The sequence below is a fragment of the Diceros bicornis genome, chromosome 17 (genome assembly GCF_020826845.1).
Source record: "Diceros bicornis minor isolate mBicDic1 chromosome 17, mDicBic1.mat.cur, whole genome shotgun sequence".
Taxonomy (NCBI): domain Eukaryota; kingdom Metazoa; phylum Chordata; class Mammalia; order Perissodactyla; family Rhinocerotidae; genus Diceros; species Diceros bicornis.
The window spans coordinates 45,720,407-45,746,788 of NC_080756.1; the positions used below are offsets into that span (position 1 = coordinate 45,720,407).

The 26,382-nt window shown below is 40.9% G+C and overlaps 1 protein-coding gene across 1 annotated transcript in view; it reads right to left on the reverse strand.

The window, feature by feature from the left end:
* Window positions 1–255: 255 nt before the first annotated feature.
* Window positions 256–26,382, reverse strand: part of PTPRO (protein tyrosine phosphatase receptor type O) — a 46,590-nt gene continuing 20,463 nt past the window's right edge. The window contains exons 8-15 of the mRNA XM_058558705.1: window positions 17,976–18,066; window positions 16,786–16,862; window positions 15,747–15,881; window positions 15,397–15,519; window positions 11,050–11,204; window positions 8,511–8,646; window positions 1,820–1,940; window positions 256–790 (exon numbers count right to left, since the gene is read on the reverse strand). Coding sequence (XP_058414688.1) covers window positions 1,836–1,940; window positions 8,511–8,646; window positions 11,050–11,204; window positions 15,397–15,519; window positions 15,747–15,881; window positions 16,786–16,862; window positions 17,976–18,066 — 822 coding nt within the window. The 3' untranslated portion in view covers window positions 256–790; window positions 1,820–1,835. The remainder of the gene's footprint in view (window positions 791–1,819; window positions 1,941–8,510; window positions 8,647–11,049; window positions 11,205–15,396; window positions 15,520–15,746; window positions 15,882–16,785; window positions 16,863–17,975; window positions 18,067–26,382) is intronic.

Sequence of the window (26,382 nt, forward strand, 5' to 3'; positions counted from 1 at the left end):
TCAAACTCTTCCGAACCAGATCTGGTTTTGTTGAAAAAGAACCTGGACGGTGACATTAGTCCAAGAGGGCCAAGGAAGAAACACTTAACTGTTAATAAGGAAGAAAACCATCAAGAACTAGAACAATTAAGACTTAAATATTTTTTCTACTCTACTTTGAAGCTGAATTACAGCTTTTCATATTTGGAAAAGAAAACGCGGTTGATCTGTGGGTAGGACCCCCCTGTCTTCCCCCATCCACCCTCCCCACTCCTGATCTAGTAGCTTAATGTTGGAGTACAGATGTCACTGACTGAATTTCCTGGAAGTAAAATTACCATTTCTTCATGTGTGGCCATGCCTTTCTTTAACAATGAGGTATACTTTGATACCAACAATGCCTGTTCCTTCCTGGGCTTGCTCAATTGTGTGGGCAGAAAACAATTCAACTTTCTGATAAAATCACACACATAAAAAAAGTATTGCACTTAAAAACAAAATAACAAAAAACTCAGCCCAACCAGCAAAGGGCCCATGAAACTCTTCAGAAGTGCTGTGCTTCCTGCCGTTTGCAGAGCGTCTGGACCTTCCGGTGTTTGGTTGAATTGGGTCCGTTATTAAATGTCCAGAAGTGAAAGAGTCCAAAAGACACTGTAGGCTCTTTAAGGCTAAGTCTTCCCGGTGCTTCGGTGAGATAAATTATCTCCTTGGCCACATACTACAAAGCAGGGGCTCCTTTTAGCAAAATGGCTAGCAAGGCCCCCAAAGAACTCCAGAAGCAAGGGAGGATGGATACACATCATGTCCTGTCCTGTGAATGAGAGAGAGACAGTAAGGAGCCTGGGGGAGCAAAGCAGCCCATCATCAGTTCTGTGGCTGAAGTATAGGCCTTTCCTCTGACTCCACCTCTAGCTGTCATCACACTCAGCCCCGTAGCCCATGCGGACTTGGGTTTATCTGTGCATCTTTCTCTAAGTCCTCCTTTCTGTGGATCTGAATGTCTTTCGCTCTACCTGCAAATTTGCCTCTGTCTTTCCTTATTCTTTATCTTTCCTGCCTCTTCATGCTTTCTAACCTGATGGATGTAAAGGTACAATGTTAATCCTATCCCGCTACCCACAGGTGCATATGCTACTTATCCTTGATATTTCTCCCGCAATGTACCCCTGTCGTCTCTCGACCCTATCAATGGTCTCCCCACAACCTCACTATATTCAGACACATTCCACACACTGTTTACTGAGTTGAATTGGCAGATTACTTATTACTTCAGCCGAGATTACTTACACCTCCAAAATCTGATCTCCTAGTCCAAATTTGAGCACAAGGCATTGAATATGTTACTAGTTTTTTCATGAAACTCTCAAGTAAGTGCTCACATGATGGATGAGGTCAAGGCATTTCTAGACTCTGCTGTCCTGAGACTGTTGTCAATATTGTCTTTCTTCATTGTGGTATCCACTCCAGCTCAGGTTTTCTTTGTAACCTCTTGTATGACCATTGTAATCAATAAAATATTTGCACAGAGTATCTAGATAAATAGCATTGGATGGTAGTATCCTGATATTGCAGGCACAGATCCAGTATCAGAATAAAAAGGTGCAGGGTGGAGGGAATGGAGGTCAAATCATCATGAGTTGCCAAAGCTCTTGTGTGTCACACCCACCAACCAAGATGCATTGAAGCTCTAAGATCTGCTACAGTTTTTGTCTCTCCCTATGACCACCTCTGTGGAGTCAGAGTCCAAACAAATGGCTGCTGCCACCTTTTGTTGGATCCCGTCATGTCCTCTCCCATTGTTCCAAGACAGAGCCCCCATGATGCGCTCTTCTCTACTTACGGCTCCAGACTCTGAGCTAGGACTTGCTAACATTCTCATAGATGACGTCGCTGATGCAGAACTGCTGCTTCTTCTTCGTCCACATCAGTTGCACACACTGATGGATGAAAATGTACTGCTCCTGAAGCAAAAGACAAAAACATGTTTCAGAACAAGATATTTTTGTGCAAAAAAAAATTTGTGCAAAGATATGATATTTTAATACTATGGCAGAATGAAATACTGTGATCTGATGTCAAAGGAAGCAATTTTCGTATTTATGAGACATAATTTTATAGCTAGAAAATCCAAGAGAATCAACTGTAAAAATATTTTGATTAATAATAAAGCTTAGACAATCACTACTTAATGCTAAAGGCAATGAATATTCAATAAATCATGGGGCTGTTTTGAAAAAAAAATGTGCATCACCTCATAATAAACCAAAATAAATTCCAGGAAGTTTAATACATTAAGCCATAAAAATATAGAAGAAAATATAGATTAATTCCTCTCTGATTACTTGAAGTAATTCATTAAAGAAAGAATTTCTTTAGAAAGCAGCTTTCTAAACTTCAAAACAATGGAATAAATTACAAATAAATATTTCAAACTACTGCATGTAAAAAAAAACAAACTAAAAAGAATAAAGGGCAAACCAGAAAATGGGAAGGAAAAATATTCTGTAGAATTATGACAAAATGTTGATACCTTTATTTTTGTTTAAAATTCATCCAAATCAGTAACCTGCACACTTAAATGGGCAAATTAATAAAATACAGCAACCACTAGATCAAATATTTCTGGAAGGCAGGGACCATGTCTTTTTATTCTTAATGCCTCGCACTTAGTTTGTGCTTATTAAATGTTTTTTGAAGCAAACTGAGGAAATATTAAAACATATGCAAAAAATGGCCCCGTAATCAAAAATGTAAATTAAAACAATTGTTTTTCATCTACAAAGTGAGCAAAGCTAAAGGAAAAAGGTAGCATTCAATGACTTGAGTTTGTTGAGGCAGTCATTTTTATCTATTGTTGGTGGAAGTGTAATTAATAAAGTGCTAATAAATAGCATTGTGACACAGATAACAGTAAAAAAAGTGGAAAAGAATCCAATTTAATGTCCTATAAAAAAGAGAATGGTGAAAGTAAGCAATGGCATATGTATAATGAAACATTCAGTTTTTAAAATGAAATTTATAGAGTTTTAGGCAATTTGGGATGATAACAGTAAACTGTTAAGTGAAAAATCATAGTGTAAAATTAGCATGTGTGTATATAGCATACAAGCACAACTGGGTAAAAATTATACAGTCATGTGCCTCATAAAGATATTTCAGTCAACGATGGACCTCATATATGACAGTGGTCCCATAAGATTAGTATCATGTAGTCTAGGTGTGTAGTAGGCTATACTATCTAGGTTTGTGTAAGTACTGTAGTGGAGGAAGAAATTTTCCTCTACTCTTCTAGGTTCTTCTGGCTGGTCTAAGAATTAAATTGACATGAGACAGATTAACAGGAAAAAAGCAAACAAAAGTTTAATAAAATGTATACATGGGAGAAACCCAGGAAAACCGAGTAACTCACCAAAATGGCTGAAGCCCTCACCTTAAATACCATTCTCAGCTAAAGATGAAAGAAGATGTTGGAGGTGGGGAGAGTCAGGCACTTCAAAGGGAAGGAAGGCAATTCCCAGGTAGGTGAAAAGGAGCAAACATTTGGAAAACAAGCGTTTGGTCACACAGAAACAGAAGAACACAGAGGTCCTCCCTGTCTACCACCTAGTTCATGTTATGCTAAGGTGATAGCTTCCCGAGACAGGATTTTTAAATTTGAATTCTTTTAGGCAGTTAAGGGAGAAGTAACAAGAAACACTTTCTGAGTCTTTTGTTTCTTAAAATAATCGGTCTAAAATAATCCTCATGTCTCTTTAGAGACATGTTTTGGAGTGGCGAATTTTGTTCCCCTTCAGTACACTCTATGATGTTCATACAACTACGAAATCACCAAATGACGCATTTCTCAGAATGTATCCCCATCATTAAGCAATGCATGACTGTACTTGAACGATGGCCGAGATGAGATATGCCAAAATATTGAGAGTAGCTGTCTTTGTGTCATGAAATCAAGGTAATTTTCTTTATTTCCCAGAATTTCTCTAGAAGTAATACCATTAGAAATAAGCTTTAAATAAGAACTAGTTAAGATATCCACAGGATTTCAAGGAGCTTTTTGTATGACAACTTTATGCAAAGGATAAGGTTAAATATAGTAGTCCCCCCTTATCCTTGGTTTTGCTTTCTGCGGTTTCAGTTACCTATGGTCAACCAAGGTCTGAAAATATTAAATGGAAAATTCCAGAAATAAACAATTCACAAGTTTTAAATTGCACACCATTCTGAGTAGTGTGATGAAATCTCGCAGCACTCAGTTCCATCCCACCTGGGACGTGAATCATCCCTTTGTCTAGCGGATCCACGCTGTATAAGCTGCTCGACTGTTAGTCACTTAGTAGCTGTCTCGGTTATCAGATGGACTGTCACAGTATCGCAGTGCTTGTGTTCAAGTAACCCTTATTTAATAATGGCCCCAAAGCACATGAGTAGTGATGCTGGCAATTCGGACATGCTAAAGAGAAGCCTTAAAGTGCTTCCTTTAAGTAAAAAGGTGCAAGTTCTCAACTTAATAAGGAAAGAAAAAAATCGTACACTGAAGTTGCTAAGATCTAGGGTAAGAACAAATATTCTATCCGTGAATTGTGAAGAAGGAAAAAGAAATTTGTGCTAGTTTTGCTGTCGCACCTTAAATATGCATGTATAGGAAAAAACATGGTATATATAGGGGTCAGTACTATCCCCGGTTTCAGGCACCCACTGGGGGTCTTGGAAGGTATCCCCCTCAGATGAGGGGGCTACTGTACTTTAAACTTCACCGGATTGATCCCTCAGCCTAACCTGTATTTTTTCAACAAGACTTGGAGAAAATATATTCCTTTATTTTGCGATGGTATCACATCAATAGCTGAGCTACCCCTTCTCATTATCACATATCACTCCATTGTTACTGGTGTTTATCAAGCCCTGGGCGTAGATAAGGCCAGAAGCTGCCTGGTTTCTCAACCCATAACTATTCCGTGGCCAAACTTTGTGTCCAAAAAAAAAAAGTAGCTAGACCACAGGAAAGTAAATAAAAAACGATTTTATTTACTTTTCATTTATAGAACATGTCCCTGAGAGTTCCTGAGAAATCTAAGCTGCCAATCAGGAGGACGGGCTGCTCAAAACAAAGCCCTAATTGACCTCCAGGGAGAGCCTATTAGAGAAAAATCAAACAAAACATTTGATAAAAATAGAAGAGAGCCCAAAGGAGGAAAATGCTGTCCATACGTAGCACTTGACAGTTTCATAGCACTTATCTAGATTATATCGTTTCACATCATATATACTTTACAACAATCGTGAACGTTGTCGTTCACATTTTACAGATGAAGAATGAGAGCTTTGAGAGGTGGAGTGAGTCGTGCACAGTTATGCTGGCATCCAGGCCTTCTCACAGGGTCTGGCCTGATGATCCCTACTCTCTCTCTAACTACCCCTTGCTGCTCTTGTGCAGAGGCCCACTCAGTATGTCTGGTCAGGTGAGAGAGGGGAGGAGGGCATGTCAAAATACAGCCCACGCAGCATGTTGCAGTGACCTGAAATGTGCATCTGAGCACATGGCCAGTTTAATCAGTTACTTCTGCTACTTTTAGAGTGGGGTAGGGTGGTTGAATGATGGGTGATAGGCAGTCTAGAGGAGGTAGGACAATTAGAAACCAGCCAAGGGAGGCAACCTGGTACACAGTACACAGGTGGTTTATATATATACATAGAGTCAGAAATCAGCTGGGGCATCATTCTGGCCTTTGAAAATGATTAGTGTCCAAGGGATACTTTGGGATAATAAAGCTAAAGAAAATTTTTTACTCTGCTCTTTACTTAATAATGTCAATCAACTAGAAGGCAGCAGGACTGGGGTGTAAATGGGCTCAAGGAGGGTGTTAGGAAAATCTTAACATTCAAAATACAAGTTGAACCATGAAAAGCACAGGAACAAGGAAAAACAAAGGTAAATGGACAAGATGTTCCAGACATAACTAACAAAACAGACATAAATAAATAACTCGAACTGGAGAGCATTCACTGCAAAATCCTGAGAGAACTCGAGGGAAGCTGGAACAGTTGGAAAAATAAGTAACTCGTGGTGACCTCCGCCTCTTCTGCTGACTTTGAATTTTCCCATGAGGGTTCAGGGAAGGGATGTCGTACTTAAAAAAGACTGTTTCCCTGGAGATGTCGACCTAAAATGCCATAACTGCCATAAACAAAGAAGTCAAACAACCAAAATGTGGGGCAGGAAAGTTAGGGAGAAAACGTCTTCTCAGCTTTGCAGAAAGGCACATGGTGGTTGCTCTACTTTTGCGGGATTACCACACCTGAGGAAAGATAATGGTGCTGAAAATTGGTTGGAGGGTCTGCCATGTGAAGGTAGTTTTTAAAAAGGGATTGGGCCGGCCCCCGTGGCTTAGCGGTTAAGTGCGCGTGCTCTGCTGCTGGCGGCCCGGGTTCGGATCCCAGCGCGTACTGACGCACCGCTTCCCCGGCCATGCTGAGGCCGCGTCCCACATACAGCAACTAGAAGGATGTGCAACTATGACACAGAACGATCTACTGGGGCTTTGGGGGAAAAAAAAAGGAGGAGGATTGGCAATAGATGTTAGCTCAGAGCTGGTCTTCCTCAGCAAAAAAAAAAAAGAGAGGATTAGCCTGGATGTTAGCTCAGGGCTGATCTTCCTCACACAAAAAAATAAATAAAAAGGGATTAAGATTCTCTAGTTGGGGACAAAAGCAAACAAGCTACAATCAAAGTCTGTCAAGTTATAAAAGGTATAAATTAAGTCAATGAGGCAGACAAGTCATCAAATCCAAAATATTTAAAATAAAGCATGGCCCTTTGAAGTTTGGGGATTAATATACATAATGGGGAGTTTTAATCGCATATTAGGTTCTAAATTTATGGAAGTGAAAGCCAAAAATATGGACCAATTCATAAAGCACTTTAATCACTAGGTAGTGGGCTTCTCTGGGAAACCAGGACATTTTAAATTTATGATAACAAGGTAATGTTCATGTCCCCACAGTAGTAAATTAGAAGGCAGCAGGACTGGGATGTGAGCTCAAGAAGTGAAGACACCAATACATGACTTGCTTCCTAATTATCCATGAGACATCCGAATGTGAATGAGTTATTCCTTCCAAACTGGTATGATCCTGCGACAGGTCAGAAGTAAACACATTGGAACGGCTGTGCCAAGCCTTGGTCAGATGGGCATGGGGAGGCAGGAGTGAAAACTAGAGAGTGGGAAAGGAGAAACAGGAAGCGTTAAGAAACGGCAGCCATTACTCCAGGCTTTTTGAGTTATACTGACATCTAGTGGTGATTGAGAGGAAAAGCATAAGGAAGACCAAGGCAGCCTTTAATCTCTTGGAAATTTAGTTAGAGGTCGGGCCAGGTTGTTTTCCACTCCACAGGCGTTCCTCCCACACACCCTCCTTGAGAAAAGGGATTATTGTACGCCTGAAGCTAAGAAGTCGCGAGTACGACTAGGTGACTAGGCTGATGAAGAAGCTGTTGTGCTCAGGTTTTGTGGCCCACACAGGTACACGGCCATTGCTGCTCTGAGGAGTGTGATGCTGTCTGCTGGCACGGGCCTGGGGCTGCCACTCCAGCCTGAGTGCATTCTGAGGCTTCAAGGGAGGAGAGGACTTGGGAGAAGAGGAGCAAGAGGGAGCACATAACACTGCTGAGTATTTCTGGGGATGCCCCCACGTTGTTACAATGATAAATCCATTCCTTTAGAGCAAGGGAACTGGCAGCAGATTGGGGACTGGAAATCCTTTATTTATTTTTATTTTTATTTTTTTTAAAAAGTGAAATCTTTATTTATTTATTTTTTGTGAGAAAGACCGGCTCTGAGCTAACATCTATTGCCAATCCCCCCCCCCCAAGCCCAGTAGATAGTTGTATGTCATAGTTGCACATCCTTCTAGTTGCTGTATGTGGGATGCGGCCTCAGCATGTCCGGGGAAGCGGTGCGTCGGTACACGCCCGGGATCCGAACCCGGGCCGCCAGTAGCAGAGCACGCGCACTTAACCGCTAAGCCACGGGGCCGGCCCTGGAAATCCTTTAAATCATAAAGGGGACAGAAGGCATAAATCCAACCCATATCATCATCAAAAGTGAATTGGGACAGAGAGTCACATGGAGGACAAACTAATGACAAACTTATTGAATAAATCTAGTGCTTAAAATATCAATTAAATCACAGCAGTTCCACAGTCTCCATTTGGTGGCATTTACCCAGATTGGCGGTTACCTTCACTGAACTCTCAGTCTGTTCAAAGAGGTTTGATTCTATCACAGATACATCCAGATACTCTGCATTAGTAAAGGGCAGAAGTGCAAGCACTGTGCACTGAATGGATTTCTAGAGGATAATATCTACTTATTTCTTTTATACCCTGAAGTAGTTTGAACATGCACAATAAGAAACTAGAAATGACAGATGCAAAAAAAATTCGAGACAATCGTTTTGAATCATGATATTGAGTGATGGTAAGTTTTTCAGTCAAGGGCAAATTTAAAAATACATGTTGATTACGTTCCTACCTCTGTCTGTACCATAGACATCCGGTATGACCTCATTTCTGACACCAGCCCTAAGATGTCGACAAATTCATGATCCCGAATGTGCTGCAAGAGCCTGTCCAGGGCAATGAAGGTTCCTGTCCGTCCGACTCCAGCGCTGCAAAAGAGTGTTCAGACAGCACATAGCTCAGACAGCACTTCTACGCTGTTGAAAATAAATTGGCAATTTAAAAAAGACTATGGGTAGCACCCATTGAGAAAAAAGACTAAAGTCTTGACATTTTCTACTTACCTAATTTTTAAGTATGCAATTATGGTTGGTGTGTCTTCTAATGTCACATTTCTGACTATCACTGCTCCCTCCCTTAGAGGTATAGGTTTGCACTGCCTTGGCCACATTGTCCCCCACCCTGGGCTCTCCCCTTCCGGAGGAAAGTAACGATTCCATACAGAGCCTGCTGGAGACTGGGTTTCTGCCCTCAGGGAGTGGAGACGCATAAATAATTCCCCATTTTCTGGGTAGCCTCAGAGTTAATAAAGCCCTCACACCCAGCTTGAAGGTCTAGCTGAGATGCCCACACTCTAGCTCTAGCTTTGAGGCCATAAAGATTTGAGTGCCTTCAATGCTAGCTTCAGTTCACCATCCCAGACCATCCTTACAGCACATCTGACCTTCTAGTGGGTCCTGAGTCTGCTTCAATTTCCCAGGGACCTTTTATACAGTGCCTCAAAATCAAGTGAAATATTTGGACCCAGTCTCTTCTGGTGCCCAAATCCTGGTGCTCAGAGCATAGGGGGCAGGGGACTGATATGCACTGACTGATGGCCCACCACAGTCCCAGGTTCTACAGGTTAAAGTCAGCTCTTCTTTTCTTCCAATCACTCAGACATTGAAGTGCCAAATGGTTCCTAACTCAGAATTACGAAGAAATTACAAGAAAAGAGAAAGTCAAAACCAATTTACAGGTGGAATTTGCTGGGAGAGAAATCCAGCACTAAAAGCCTCGAGTTCAGAGCCCTCGTTCACTTTTTCTACTAGACAACTCTTTCCTCTTAGGCCTAATCTTCTCAGATAAAATGTTCTGCCTCTGGGTGAATACATGAGAAGTCACATCCAGAACTGTACCTGCTACCTGCTGTGAAAGGAATCTATGATGTCTAACCCTGTGGGTGAGTAGCTTTATTTTCTGCTCTTGGAAAGAAACATTTTGAGACTAAATAATTCCATCTGGTGAAGCAAAGCTTTTAAGTTGTGAATGCCTAAGGTGGCATATCCTGACAGCAAGGATATCCTCCTTAATCAGAAACTTGTTAGCTTATGAAGCATTTTTCTTTCCAGGGAGACACATATTTTAATCTCCTTCTCTCTCTCTCTCTCTCTCTCTCTGTCACACACACATACACACACACACACACGCACACACACACACGCCACTCTAGTTCCCCAAGGCCAAGGTGCTAGATCCAGGATTATAGATTTATTTACTCAGATTGACACGGCTGCCAATGCCTTCTCTAATGTCTTTATCTCACTTCTATTTCTGATATATAGTAGGAGCATATTTATATCCCCTGATCTTTTGAGGTTGCATAAAAATTTTACAACAATATTCTGTTACACTGATGGATTTTGATGGAGTTTTGTTCACTTGGTAGGAAAAAAAGCTTAAATTCAAAGCTAACTCTTCCCATAAGGAATTAGTGTGGTCCTTGATTTTTGCTAATGCAATAGATCATATAGCCCCCTTCATTTTATCTGTTGGGAAATTTTGAGACAATCTTGAAGAGCAACCATAGCAAATATGTTAGTGAGCGGAATATGTTCATTTCTCCTTTCTCTCAACTTGCTTTTATGTCCGTTTATATTATTCTGGGCTGTGATTAGCTATTTTTAATTTGACCTTGTATTTGGCCATGTTATAAGCCCCTCAGAATCCTTAATAGGATAGGATAATATCACATAGTGCTTATAGGCTTGGGCTTTCGAGACTGATGTGCCTGGATTTGAATCTTAACTCCTCCACGTTCTAGTTGTGTGAATCCCATCACCTCTCTACTGTTCCGTTTTATCCATCTGAAAATGGGAATAATAACATTTATCTCATAGGCTATAAGATATAAGATAGCCATATTATAAATAAATCATGTATATAGTAAGACATCAGTTAATCATAAATTTTAAAAAATCGTAATTTATTTATTTATTTACTTTTTGGTGAGGAAGATTGGCCCTGAGCTAACATCTATTGCCAATTTTCCTCTTTTTGCTTGAGGAAGACTGTCCCTGAGCTAACATCTGTGCCAATCTTCCTCTACTTTTTGTATGTGGGACACTGCCACAGCAAGGTTTGACGAGCGGTGCATAGGTCCGCGCATGGGATCCAAACTCTCGAATCACCGGCCACCAAAGTGGAGTGCATGAACTTAACCACTATACCACCGGGCCGGCCCCTGTTTAATTATTAATTCAATCTGATCAGGGGGTCTATGGAGTGGTGGGCTATTTTCTTTATAAAACAAAGCCCATGGTGCTTAACCAAAAGTGCATTGATGAGGTTACCTGCAGTGCACGACCACGGGGCCTTTGCTCTTGGTAGCTTGCTGTCGGACCACGTGTACAAACTGCAGGATGCTTTCGGCAGCATTTGCTGTGGGCACACCGTGATCAGGCCATGCCGTGTAGTTAAAATGCATCACATCCTGCATCTCATCAACCTTTAGGAGAAAAAGCCAAAACAAGTATTAATCTCTCTGTCTACCGTCAGGGTGGCTCAGGCCTCCATGGCAGCTCACAAGTTAATGGCGTAAGAAGGTAAAGCCACAGTCCAGTCCTGGTCGGTACACTTCCCTTTCCAGCTCTGAGCGTTGTGTCTGCACAAAGCAGGCCCTGAAAAAAAAATTCTAATTGTATAAAGCTTCAAATAGTAGGATAAATAGGCTAATCCATGCCTGCATAGAGATAAGAGCTTAAGCAGATCAGGGTTTGCATCCTGGTTCTGCCATTTAGCAATTGCATCATTTAGCTAGTGCACCTCTCTCCTAGCTGCTGACAGCTTAGAGCTGCACCCTTCTCCTCAGAGTCATCCTCCGCTAACGGGAACTGCCTTAGTGGACAACTAACTCGATGCGGCCGTTCATGCCCCAGCACTCTCCATGGGACCCAGCTGAGGCTAGACTTCAGTTGAACCCACAGCTGTGTGCAGCCGCTTCTCTGTCCTGTCCTATCCTGCTTCCCTGTTCCCTGACAGATTTTACCCAAGGTTACACCTTCAAAGGATTATCTATATGACGATCCTTGTCTTGGGCTCTGCTACTAGGGGACCTGATCTAAGACAAACTGCTGAACACCAGTTTTCTCAGATCTGAAAAGGTATAACATAGTATATGTTATCATAGCGTAACATAACCTAAAACAAGGGTTGTTGTGGGGATTAAGTGTGATGACGTTTGTGAAGGATGGTCCCTGTTAGATATCATCATCATCACCACTACGTGATTACCACCACTCGCTCCCATCCAGCTCAGAGCATTTGTATGGTTGGTTTTGGGAATCCTAGTAAGTGGGTATATTTTGTATATTTATCCAATTCATGTTAATGCATACATCAAATATGCTGTTGTTCCCTCTGAACTGAGTAAATATCAGTAAGGATGTGGATCCTTCAAGATTCACTCTTTTTAGTCCCTACTAATTTATAAGCAGAAAGATTTATTCTGCTCTCGTTACCAACTGTGAGAAATATTCCAAACCTAGGCCTCAGATTAGATGAAAATCTAATTCATCCCCCACCCCTCAAACTTGCTGAGAGCCTGGAATCCACTCAGTAGATGGAATTTCAGATCGTAATTTGGAAGAGTTGGCCTGGCTATGAGTTTGGGGCTGAAGTTTAGGTTCAGCTAAAAAGAGAAATGAATTCCAAAGAGTCAGCATAAAATTTATATAAATATAAATAAATGTATAAATACAACACAAATAAACTTATAACATTTATATAAATATAGGTCAGTAGTTCACAGACCCACTGTCCCCGGGCACCTAAGGCTGTACATCCCCAGTGCATGCAGTGCCTCCCTCTCTGTGTTCAGGGCTCTTTCTTAGACACACAGAACGCGAAGTCTGCAAAGATGGCGGCTACCCTCACTGCTATCTTCACGGAGTATGGCAAGAAAGTAACCTAAGCAGAAGAAATTGTGCAGAATGACTCAATTACTCAACACCATGAGGATTTAAGGATACTCAATCACTAGATAACTTTGGTTGCCCAGAAAAGTTCACGAAAATGCTGGCTCTTTTCAAATGCTGATTTCAGGCTTGGCACAAAGACCTGTCCATTGTAGGCTATATAGATATATATATTCTAATACAATTGATCTAAAAACATATCCAGCTAAAATATGCAAGGCGGTTCGAAAATAGGAAACACTTAAATTGTCATTAGTCTCTCTGCAGCTAAAAGGCCGAGGTCTTCATATCAGGTTGATCCCTGTTGCCTGAGTAGCGAGGCACACATCCATGGGAACAAACAAGCTTTTGCTGGCCTTTAGTCTCCAGTTCTTACTTACTCAGTTTATGCCAAGTTTCAAGTACTGGCAAGTGACAAATTGGGTGTTATGGTCATTTTCGTTTTTTCTTATTAAATGAGAAAACTCTTCTTGTTACATCTTATTTAGCCATTCCAAAATTTCTCTTACCCTGATTTCCTCATTTTTGTAATTTTACCTGGTTGTACTCTGAAAGTTTCTACACATCAATATGGAGGGACTAAAGAAGAGTGTAAACAAAAAATGAAACAACCAGAAAAATGTATTCATTGGCACAGCATAATGTTCTTTGGCAATTTAACCTTCATCCAGGAAGCTTAAAATTTAGATTCTGTGTGTTTATGCCAAAACGGGGCACTCTGGGACCAAATGCTTGTAGCTACTGTATAAACACCTTACCAGAAAACGCTATTATTCAACACTGTATTCCTAAATTCAAGCCCTTCACAAGATTGTCATTGAAAGATAGGTCATCATTTAAGACGAAGGCTGAGAAGCACAGCGTTGACCATACAATGATCTATGTGACTCTTCCTTGTCAAGGGAACAGACATGGGAACAGACCCTATTTATTTCTCTAAACCTAGGCAAACATTTGTTCTAGCAGTTTGCATTGGCTTTCCAGCTGAAATAGCCAAGAAAGAAAGCAGAGTTCAAATGGCATTCATCTGTCAAATATTTTCTCTGATGGAAAGTCTGATGCTTTCCAAGTGCTTTATTATTTTTGAAATCATTCATTCATTCACTGATTTATTAATTCCACAAGACTTATTAAATGGCTAAGGGTTGGGATTACAAGGATTATTAAAACAGGTTACTTGCTTCTGAAACTCAGCGTACTGGGGAGGCAGACATGAAGAGAGAATTGCAATCCTCTCTGGTGTAATGTGATGGAGCAATATACATGAGACTAGAGCAGAGGGGACAAGGGATAAAGCTCTCTTGAGACCAGGGAAAGCTTAACAAACGAGGTGACATTTGAGCTGAAACTCTGTTTGACTAGGAATGTGTTTAGGGAACAGGAGGAGAAGGGCATTTCAAAGAAATGGGAACAGCATGAAGCACAGCCTGCTACAATCATACTGGGATTTGCCAAATTCTCACTGTAGCAAAAGCCACTGTTAACTTACAGTGGCAAAGAAGTGATTTAACTCTTGCAAATATCAATAAATGGCTAGTTAATGAGTGCTTATGTTGTATTGATATGGACGATCTTTGTTTCCATTGTCTACATTGAGAGTCAGCAAACATTTCCTGTAAAGGGCAGACAGTAAATATTTTAGGCTTTATGTGTCGTACAGTCTCTTGTAACTAGTCAGGCTTGAGGTAGCACAAAAGCAGTCATAGGAGACAAGTACACACATGTGTGGCTGTGTTTCAGTAAAATATTATTTATGGACACTGGAATTTGAATTTCATATAATTTCTGTATAGTATTTCATGTGAAATATTATTCTTCTTTTGATTTTTTTCTAACCATTTAACAATGTAAAACTTATTCTTAGCTCACAGGCTTTACAAAACCCGTGGGCAGTGGTCAGTTGGTCCACAGGCCACATTTGCCATCCCCTGACCTACAGTGTTAGGACGGGTTGTTTCTAAGCAGAGAACATTTTCATGAGGACTTTCCTAGTAAACTTTGTCCTCAACAGAGAGCATGTTCAAGTGGAGAATACTAGCAAAAATTCCCTCCAGTGTTCTGGGACTGTTTTGTGTGAGGAGGGCAACAGGGTGACTGTGGTTGATGTCATTGTCATCACCTAGCCTGCCACACAAACGTTCAGCAGGAGCTTAAAGGCTTGTCACCAGAGGGGTAAGGGGGCTTATGGGAAAAATAGACTTTTCTGACATTCTAACAATCAGAAGTCAATAGCATTTCAAGAGATATGGAACCATGATTAATAAGGCTTGGAAGTACCTTTTAAATAATAAAAACTAAACCAGAACAAAAGAAGGAAAAAAGCCAAACAAAAGGAAATTCAAACTACTAAATCATGGCTTAAGTGTTTAATTTACAATTTAAGTGTGCCTTGTATATCCTAATTGTACTCATTTATGGTTAGTACAAGTAATGAGAACACTTTCCTCCTCAATCATGCCCGGTGAGCAATGTTTCACTGTGTCTTCTGTTGCCCTGAGCCAATCTGAGATGGAACAGCACAGACTTTTTATTCCATCTCCTCAGGCTCTCCAGGCCAACATTTCATCCATGCCATTGTTGATGAAATGGGAAACAAGGACATTAAAAGTGGGATTTTTCTCTTGAAGTGCTCTCATCGTCTTACATGATGGCGGGTTGGTCTCCTGACACCTGGGGGTTTCCCTCAGTGAGGGGACAGCACCCAAACTTGTGCTCGTGACTTACATAGTTGATCCGGAAGTGTCTACAGGCCCAGTCATCTTGCTCTTCCTCCGAGACCATCTCCACAGTGATGTCTCCGTAAGCTATGGGTTCTTCTGTGAACGGCCAGTAATGGTCACATTTCACCTGAGGGGACAATAATACAACCTTTTAAAACAAACAGGCTAGGGAAGAAATAGTCTGGGCTCACTCAGGGAAAACAAAAACTTGCCTCTGAAGAACTCTATAGGACTACTGTGAGGATGAAAAATGAAGCGAGTAGAGCAGTCTGCGGTACACAGTAGGTGCTCAATCCACGGAGTGGCTGGGGCAGGATTTGCTGCTAAGTGAGGAGAACCCCATTAGGCACTTACCCTCCTTTTCTCGTTACACTGAGTGAGCATGACAATAATCTGAGACTTCTGTTGTAGGACCATCTTCCAAAAGTCATTTCTGGTTTCAGGCAGTGGCCCCTGTGTGGCAATATATTCCTGGGGTGAATTGTATCCCTGAAAGATAAGTGACAAAGTTGTCACCTAAGGAGCCACTGTCAACACCAAATGCTCTTCCCCACATATGAGAAAAAACTGCCAATTTACTGGGGATAAACCTGGCAAAGGATCACACACCTAGGAAAGGTTTTCTCCTTTTTCCTCAAAGAGGCCGAGTAACTGACCTATAGGATTTTTTTGTGTGTGTGTGAGGAAGATCAGCCCTGAGCTAACATCTGTGCTAATCCTCCTATTTTTGCTGAGGAAGACTGGCTCTGAGCTAACATCTATTGCCAATCCTCCTCCTCTTTTTTTTTCCGCAAAGCCCCAGTAGATAGTTGTATGTCGCAGTTGCACATCCTTCTAGTTGCTGTATGTGGGACGCGACCTCAGCATGGCTGGAGAAGCGGTGCGTCGGTGCGTGCCCAGGATCCGAACCCCGGGCCGCCAGCAGCGGAGCGCGCGTACTTAACCACTAAGCTACAGGGCCAGCCCCTGACCTATAGGATTTTAAGCTTTGTTTTCTGAAAGCTTATAAAATCACACCCACACCTTTTCATATAAAAATCACTATCTTTATAGATATTTTAAAAGCACAGGGGCTCAGAGGGAGCCCTTTGAGTTACTTGCCAACACGGAAATTGAAACACAAGAAAGATGATCTTTAGCATTTAATTATTTACTTTTACTTTCACTAGGCCTTTACAAAGAAACTTGAACATTACTAATCTCTGGGCTTTTTTCTCCCCTTTTCTTTATTCTGAAATGGAATAATGGAAACTGTTCTTTAGAGTTGGATTGCTGGGTGGAGAATGGCTCTCTTTATAACTGTTCGACACATCCCTGTAGCCCTAATGGTCTTCCTTTGGCTGGGCTAGAAACTGGATGCCTGATTTATTTACTTTTTATTTTTTTTACTTACGGGGATATAGTTGGCATTGATGTAGTCTGCGCCTTCCTCTTCATTCATGGAGACTAATCTCACTCGGCTAAAGTCATCTGTAGAGAATGGGAAGAAAGGAAATATTAAAAATCAAAATGGGAGGAAGACTTGTCTTGACTCTTTCTCCCCACATCAAGTCAAAATAGTCAGTGTAGGTAGAGTAGGTAGATAAAGTTTATTTTAGCTTGATATTTTAGCCATACCTCAATCTTAGTTTCTTATTTAAACAAATATGTAAATATGTCTCAGTCACTATCTTCTCCCCACTAGCTCCCCTGTCCTTGGAAGAACTGTCTCCAGGTTTTGGAGAGAATTGTGAAGAATATTTACAGAAACAAAAATATCTGGTAGATTGTGTGGAAGGCTAAAGAAAGTAGCCTAAATCCATGATTTCCATTTCCTCTAGGGACATTCAGAGAATTCACTACCTTTGGGAAGCCTTTTCTCTAAAAGAAGATGGAGTTGCATGGGCTTTTCATAAATGGACTTCAGGTGAGAAAAGTAAATTATGAAATGTGCACAGGTGTAACGTGTTATAATGATAATACTACCTAAGTTTATCAAGAAACTTTATTAAGGAGAAAGTTCTCTTTCTAGAACTTTTTCAGCCTTCCTCTTTCCACTTTTCCATTCTTTCCCAGCTCCCCCTAGAGTGTAGCAGAGAGAAAAGTTAAATCTATATTGGAATATATTTTAATTGTCCTCTAAGTACTTCATGCTACTTTTTCTTTGAATGTTGCTTTTATTACAAAATGCTAAGTAACAATAGAAGCTGCCAAAAGTAAGGAAGAGGAGGCATTTTAACACATTGCACTCCCTTTCCATTTGCCTCCTTCCACTGTCAATGAATTGACTGAAAACAGTTTAGGAGAGCACATATTATCTTATCCCTAATTTGGCTAAGAATTTTTGATCTCCAAAGAGCCAAATGGTCAGTCTTTTCTGTTCAGAGACAATTCATTTAAAAGCATAATAATTAAAACTTCCTACATATGATAAGATCTAATAACATCAAAACACGAATGTGATCAATGTAATGGAAGAGATAGCCTTGAGGATCCAGACCACAACTGGGTCTGACCAGAGATTAGTCAAACTGATTAACCTGCAGTAACAGCCTTTCAGCGTTTGAAAGACATGAACAGGATCGGCATTATTGACAGTCTTACATGGTAGGATGTTTGTGTAACGATTTTTACATCGGTTCAGTGGAAGGTCTGCAGCAAAGTGTGAAATATCCAGTCCAATCAATTTCAACTCCTGTAAATGACAGAGAATAGATTTGAGAATTCTGTACATGGTGTGGATTAGATTGTTGTTCACATTGGCTCATTGTTCACTGTTGGATTATTCTTCACTCTCTGCCTGTAAAGGAATTATCACACTGCCTTTGACATACGAAGTCGTAGTAGCTCCCTTTTGGGACAGAGTGTACTTCTTCACTCTACAGTTGTCAACTTGCTTTGCCCAATGAACTTGAGTAGATCAGAAGCTTTAAATGTGCTTGCCTAGTTTGGATTGCCCTCTTGTTTTTCTGCCATCTGCTGTGAAAAGCACGTGCCCAGGGAAGCTGCTAGTCCCAGAATGAAGAGACACATGGAGCAGGCCTGACTCTGACCCATAGCCTGAAGTAGAACTGCTTTGCTGTCCCACAGACCCATGAGTAAGAAAAATTAATGTTGTTGTAGGTCACTGAGATTTTGAAATTTATGCTATATAATGCTTATATAGCATTATCACAGTAATAGCCAACTAATATAATACATAAATACCTTGGATAGCTTGGTGATCATGTGGAGAGGTAAGAATTATGTGTATCACACTCCAGGTGTGGGAAATTAGAAAACAGAAGTATGTTCCAGATTATTGGAGATATAGAGTAACTGAAATTTATGCAATTTGCATAAATATTTCTTATTCTATGAGGAAGTGTAGGTATTTCTCCTGCAGGCGATGAGCCTCAGAGAAGGTAGTAAAAGAAAGAGTGAGGAGCAACGAATAGGGAGCATTCTCCACGTTACAAGATGTAACGTTGACAGTAACTAAATATCTGGTAATGAAACCTCAAAATAAATGAATCAGTAGTGGGTGGGTAAAAATAAGAAGAATATTCAAATATCTGCTTGTATGGTTCAGTACTCTTATAAATCCTACTATCTGAAGGTGCATTGATAGGGCAATTTTTATATAAATAGACAACCATCACACTGCAACAAGGTAATGTCATTGGAAAAGGGGGTTTTTAAGCTGCTATGTCATGAGTCTGATAGGACCAAGTGGTTGTAGTCAGGCCAGCTTGATTTCTCTGTGGTCTGTGTGAATGTACTCCCTGGAATTGTACAGTGCACAGCCAATGCAGCAGATCTAGTTATAGTCCTGTAAAAATTTGAGGGAAATATTAGTAAACAGCATTTATAACCATCCTCAAATGGGATTACCTATATAGTATGCATCTTTCTATGAGACCATTAACTAAGGCAGTAGAGAGACCACCTGTAAATTTTGTTTACTCGTATAGGAAGTTAATATTGAGAACAAGTTTTCCTCTTCATAATTTCTCCCAATTATTACTTCAAAGAATCATAAGCTGGAGGAATACTTCTCTGGTGGAGGAATTTTGGAGAGTCTTTGAAAACCTTTTGAAGGGGGTTGGAGACATTTGGCGATGTTTTGAGAGACTGAACAGGGATATCTCTTTCATGCCCTTTCTGTCTTGACTCAAGAGCTCTTTGCAAAGCATATGCTTTAGAGGCCTTCTGCTCTTGCCCATAGAAGTTCCTCTGTAGCTTAATGTGCTTACTGGCACTGAGATGCAAACCTGCAGTCAACACTGATGAACCGACCTAAATTGCCCAGATTTCTATCTTCATTTGGTTTTGCATCGCTTTTGTTTTTTCAAGATCACAAAATCTCAAGCTCTTTGGCCTAAGCTGAAGCCAATCGTAAAGACTTTTAAACTATGCTGACTTTTATCTTCAATTCACAAAATTAAAAGCTTTTCCATCTCAGGCAAAATCCCTGCTTGTCAAATGCCTTTAAACAGCTTGTCACTGTTACTTTATAACTGATTTTTTCCATTTTAAAGGGTTTTCAAAGACTGACTATATTGTTCTTGTAAGAAACAAAACATTTTTAGTAAATTTCAACCAAATCGGTGTTATTTTTAGATTAGTTCCTCTTGGCAGCAATAAGCTTATTTAAGTGATACTTCTATTGCTTAGACTATTTTAGAAATCTATTTCGTTTAGAGAAGGGCTTTATGGATAGTTTGTCAAAACGTCTGGCTTCTTTGGGTGTACCATTTATAAACTGTAGGGTCTTGGAAAAGAAGTTCAACTCTCACTAACATCAGTTTAATTATCTGTAAGATAAGGCTAATAATATCTCCAGACCTCACTGGCATATAGTGACTATCAAACGGAATGATTAAACTCAATGAATATTAATGCAGCGCTATTGATTATGATTGTGAAATGCTGCTGTTATGATTCTTTGTTTGTTTTGCTTTGCTTGGCTCCTTAATTCCTCCCTCCTTTGCCATTTGTGCTAACAGACCAACAACTCTCCCCAAAGTCCCCCGCTTTGAGGACAGACTGATGAGCCACAGGAAAAGGGCTCAGATACAAAAGACACTGTGGAAACAGACTGAGGCTGAGAGCTGGAGCACATACGGAAGCTGACTAACTGATAGAACTTTAATTGTGTGTTGCTTCCCTGCTGTAAATGCCCTAAGTTAATAAGAGAGATTTAATTGGCTGAACACCGTAAATGTAAATTGCCAAAGCTGAATTGCAGCAAAGCAGGAACAGCATGTATACACAAAATGCTTTGCAATCTTTTGTAATTTAGCCTGTCACTAAGTGGAAAATCAAATACTAGCTTCCAGTTCAGTAGCTTTGCAGTGATTTTCTTTCCAACCATATGGAAACTCCAGAGGCTTAAATCTTCATCAAGGCAAAGTCTGAGGTGATGGCCTGAAACAACATAAATCATTTTTGAATTTTCTTTTGCCAGTTTTGTTTCTATTATAATTTATCATCGTGTTTTTGTTTTCCTCTAGGCCACATAGTCATCCATAGTGGGTTGTAGTGGGTTGAATGGTAGTCCCCCAAAAGATATGTCCACATCCTAACCCCCAGAAGCTCTGAATGTGGCCTTATTATGAAAAAGAGTCTTTGCAGATGTAATTAAGTTTAGAATCACAAGATGAGATCATTCTGGGTGGGCCCTAAATCTAATGCCAAGTGTTCTTCTAAAAGAGAGGCGAGGAGAGGCCACATGAAGATGGCGGCGTAGATGAGAGTCATGCAGCTATAAGGCAAGGAGTGCCTGGAGCCTCCAGAAGCTGGAAGAGCAAAGGAGGATTCTCCCCTAGAGCCTCCAGAGGGAGGCTGGCCCTGCTGACACTTTGATTTTGGACTTCTGGCCTCTAGAATTGTGAGAGAATAAGTTTCTGTTATTTTAAGTCACCAAGATTGTGGTAATTTGCTATGGCAGCCCTGAGAAACTAATCCAGTCACCAAAGCCCAGTGGCAGTCTATGTCGTGTTGGCTGGGTTTGAAGCAAACAAGTCTTGAAAAGCAAAGCACAACCACATGCACTGATTAGCCTGCTCAGACTGTCATAACAGAAGATCATAGACTGGGCGGCTTAAACAACAGAAATGTATTTCTCACAGTTCCGGAGGCTGGGAATTCCAAGATCAAGGTGCTGGCAAGGTGGATTTCATTCTAAGCCTTCTCTTGGCTTGTAGGTGACCACCGTCTTACTGTGTGCTCACATGACCTTCCTCATCTAACCCTAATTATCTCCCAAAGACCCCACCTCCAAATACCATCACACTGGAGTTAGGGCGTCAACATAGGAATTTTGGGAGGACACATTCAGTCCCTAACATGCATCAGCAACTTCTGAGAGGAGCACAAGCCATATTCTGGCTTTAGAGTCTGTAACTATGTCAGCAGGTGATAAGAACTTGTGTTTGCTTTGGGATAGGTTGACTATCAGAGTCAGATGAATTAGACTACTAGACCACAGAGCAAGTGAGGAGAAACAATGTGACCAGTGGTGTTGACAGAAGAGGTTCTATCTGTGGCAAGGAAAAGGTCTAACGGAAGTGGGTAACATCTGGTGGGTAACATTCAGGTAAATACAAGAGGAGAAGAAGGGATTTAGAACAAGGTATTTAGTGAGGTTCCGTATTAGTTTCCCAGGGCTGTCACAGCAAAGTGCCACACACTGCGTGGCTTAAAACAATAGAAATTACTTGTCTTATAATTCTGGAGACTATAAATCTGAAATCAAGGTGTCAGCAGGGACATATGCCCTCTGTAACCTCTCAGGGAATCCTTCCTTGCCTATTCCTAGCTTCTCATGGTTTGTTGACAATCTTTGGTATTCCTTCACTTGCAGCTGGATAACTCCCATCTCTGCCCAAGTCACCAAGTCACCCAAGTTACACTTGTCATCACATAGCATTCTTCCTGCCTGTCTCTGTGTCTTTTCATAAGGACACCGGTTGTATTGGATTAAGAGCCCACCATACTCCAGTATGACCTCATTTTAACTAATTACATCTGCAATGGCCGTATTTCCAATTAAGGTCACATTCTGAGGTACTGAATGGTTAGGGCTTCAACATATGTTTTGAGGGGCACAATTCAACCCATAACAGGTACTCTAAAAGAAGAATGGGGTGCAGTCGTGAAAGAAATCTTGGGCAAAGTGATGGAAGACTGGGTAACAAGGAAGTCAACCTCAGGAAACTCTAGCAACAGCTAGTAGGGCCCTGGGCTCTAGGGTGGGATTTAGGGGCAACACTCCCATCACTGGACAAATTACTAATACAGACACTTGGAAACAGAGACCAAACCTAGGAAATTAGGAATGAGAGGAGAGAGAACTCAGGTCTGGGAACGAAGTAAGACCCCTGGTGTAAGAACTGTTGGAGAGGGTTCAAGGTGACTTATTTCAATGATGAATGCAGGTAGGTCGGCAGTGAACTGGACTGAAACACAAGTAAAAACAGCTGCAAATGAGAGCTATTACCAGAAATCAAAGGTCATCTTTTGTGAGCTATGTGGCAGGTAATGAAGTGTGTTTTGATCTTTGCAGCCACATTTCTGAACAAAGATGGTGAGGGCTTTCCCTAGCATCCCGATCAAACACAAGCACAGAAATTAACGGCAGAATGAGCAATATGAGGTATGTCTCATGGGCTCTCAGATTTCAAGCTCTAAAGTCTGGCTTTTCAAACCCTTTTCCATATGAGACGTAAGTAATGAGGAATTGAATCCAATCCCTGGGTCCCAAACCTCCTTAAGAAAAGATGTATATTTTCCTTAGAAGAATAATCAATCTTTCCAGCAGATCCAAAATCAGATGCAGAGTGAAAAAGGAATTTATTCAGTGAATGCAAATTAGCCACTTGTATAGCTTCATGTATGACTTATAGCCGTATTGGTAATATATGTAAATCCAGACATTAATTTCAATTTGCATAATGCTTATAAATGATGTAATTTCTCAATATGAGTGTGATATTTCAATGTCAGCATCAAAATGAACACAAGTATTAAGCATTAATATAAACAGAACAAATAACTGTTCAGCTATTGGATTTAGCTAGACCAGCTGATTCAGCCATCTTAAAACCCTCTTGGGTACCCATTAGAGCAGCAAACATTTTTTCCTTAAGCCTCAATTAATTATCAATTTCAGGAAAATTTGAGGGCTGCCATGTGAAAGGTCTGACACGCACTCTGAAATCAGGTATGGGAGCATAATGAGTCTTTGAAAATAGATGAGGATACCCTGACAGTGAACCTGAGGATGTGGGGATGGGGTGGAGTTGAGGGCTGGCAATGCCTGGAAGGCTGACAAATGACAAAGGAAATGAGTCAGACCAGTGGGTCACTGTGTGAGCAAATGTTAGTCCAAAACATACAATCTGAGCCTGTGATTTAAAGCAGACTTCTGGAGAGTAATCTGCATTTTCTCATCAGAGCAGAAATACAAGATTAGGACTTTGTGCCAGATAAATTACATATGTGACCAATAATGTTCAAAGAACAAAAATATATGAAAAACAAGCTTCATAATAAATACAAATACTCAACACTTCCTCAAATCATGGTGTGATGGTTGATTTTATGTGTCAACTTGGCTAGGCTGCAGTGCCAGTTTGCCTGGTCAAATATCAGTACAGATGTTGAGTGAAGGTATTTTTTAGATGGGATCAGTATTTAAATCAGTAGACGTTGAGTAAAGCAGATTATCCTCCATAATGCGGATGGGCCTCATCCAGTCAGTAGAAGGCCTTAAGAAAAAGATTGCGGTCCCCCGAGGAGGAAGGACTTCTGCTTCCAGACTGCCTTCAGACTTCAGCAGCAACAACTCTTCCCCACGTCCCCAGCCTTTCCTGCAGATTTCAGACTTGCCAGCTCCCATAATCATATGAGCCAATTCCTTAAAATAAATCTCTCCATCTCTCCGTGTATATATACACACACACACACACACACACACACACACACACACACACACACCTCCTATTGGTTCTGTTTCTCTGGAGAACCCTGACTAATACACATGAGTGACGTGAGTTATAAAGCTTGGCTGTATCCTCTGTATCCTCTGGCTGTATAGCTCAGTGCTTCTCAACGGAATACTACTGGCCTGGGACAATTCTTTGTTGTGCAGGACTGTCCCACTCATTGCAGAACATTTAACATCCCTGTCCCTCTCCCCATTAAATACCACTAGTAGCTTCCTCCTAAGTCATTATGACAACCAAAAACACTCCCACACCTTCCCAAACTCCCCCTAGGAGAAGCTAGGACCTAATCACTTATTGTTTGGTTCTTCCAGTGTCTTCTCTTTGGGAATAATGCTCTCCTTCTTTGGTTTGGCCATATGATTCCACTAAGAGCTGTCCTGGTCTTATGTGATTCTGCCCTCCTTGGCTGAAGTTGATTTGAGTGGACATCATGACCTAGGCCAGCCAATCAGAACCCTCCCCTGTTATTTTTCAAACTATGAACAAGAAAGAGAGTCAATAGTTCCCCTTTGGAAACTGGAAACTATAGGATGTGACGCTCAGGTTGTTGGTGGTCATGTTTTCCACTATGAGAAAGAGGTTGGTTTGCAGTGAAAGAAAGTGAGGCCAAGACAGAGAGAGAAGCAGAGATGAGAGATAAAAAGAGGGGGTCTCTGCAGGGGTGTGGCCCCTGGTTCCTGTAACTGAGTGGCTTCCCTGCCCTCCTCCTGGTTTAGCTTCTTAACCTTTCTTTTGATTATATGAGATACCTTATTATCCTTTGAACAAATTCTGTTTTCTTTTGGTTGAAACTAGTTTGACTTGTGAGTCACTCACAACTACAATAATCTTTTCTTTTTACCAGAAAATGATTCATTGAACTTTTTGTTATAATTATGCAATTCAGAAGCTCAGTAATAGTTATACTGGAGATTGATGGCATAAACTGGGAGGTACTCCTAATCCTCCCAGCAAAGGCAGTGATCCTAGCTGTGCCACCCAGGTCATGTAACCCTGTAGGAACTAAGATGCTGTGGCTTCAATGAGGTTGAAAGTGTACCTACATCATAATTTTCATCACCATTATCAGAATTATCTAGATATTTATTTTTTTCTGAGTTTTGGCTTATGTTTTTTTATAAAAAGACACCTACTTTTCTGAAATGCCATCCTAATCATAGATCTCCAACTTAAATGCTTTGAAACATAGCATTTGGTGTAGCATCTATAATTTCTTATGCACCTGCATGCAATGGACAACTGAGCCAGGCTCTATGTGGAATTTCTCATGACACAGGTGGTAGTTAGAGAGTTTTGTATCTGATAATATATAAAGTTCTTCTCATCCTTAAATTCCCTGCTAGAATATCCGCACCAGGACTCCTGCTGCTTCTTGCAGACCAAAGCTGTCCTTGGCTGATGAGGGCAAAGAAGAAATGAATATGAATAATGAGGAGAAAGCAGCTACATTCTACAACTTGGCATTTCACAGGAAAGAGCACCTGAGAGGCTTTTTAAAAAACCTACAGTATTTAGAAAAGTCACTTTATCTGTCCCTTTTCCCTGGTTTCCCTGAATCGTGGGCCACCTGAGCCTTGCTGTAGAAACCTGAAGGCTGTGAGGCCCTCCAGACTGTATTATGAGCTGTGAAATTCATGGGAAGAAAACCTGAGAACCTTATATTCCTCACGCCGCTGACATCCTAGGCTTACTCATTTCCATCTATTCTGACACATGGTCTTGGACTCAAGGAAATATGTGGACCTCAGAGAAAGAAGCAACTTTTTTCTTCTTCTACACAAGCCATGTGTAACTCTCTCCAATTTCACCAAAAAAAGAAAACAAAATCTCACAAGGAAATCTTAGAATGCCAGGACTCCTATAGCTATAAGAGCTCGCCCCAGGCTCTTCTGTGTCCAGAAGACAAGGGGGTCCAATCATTCACCATCCACCACTTATTGTGGCCTAAGTGGCATGAGAAACACTAAAAATCCCCTAGAAGTGAAATTCTGTTTCACGTCTCAACCCTCAGCTTGCTT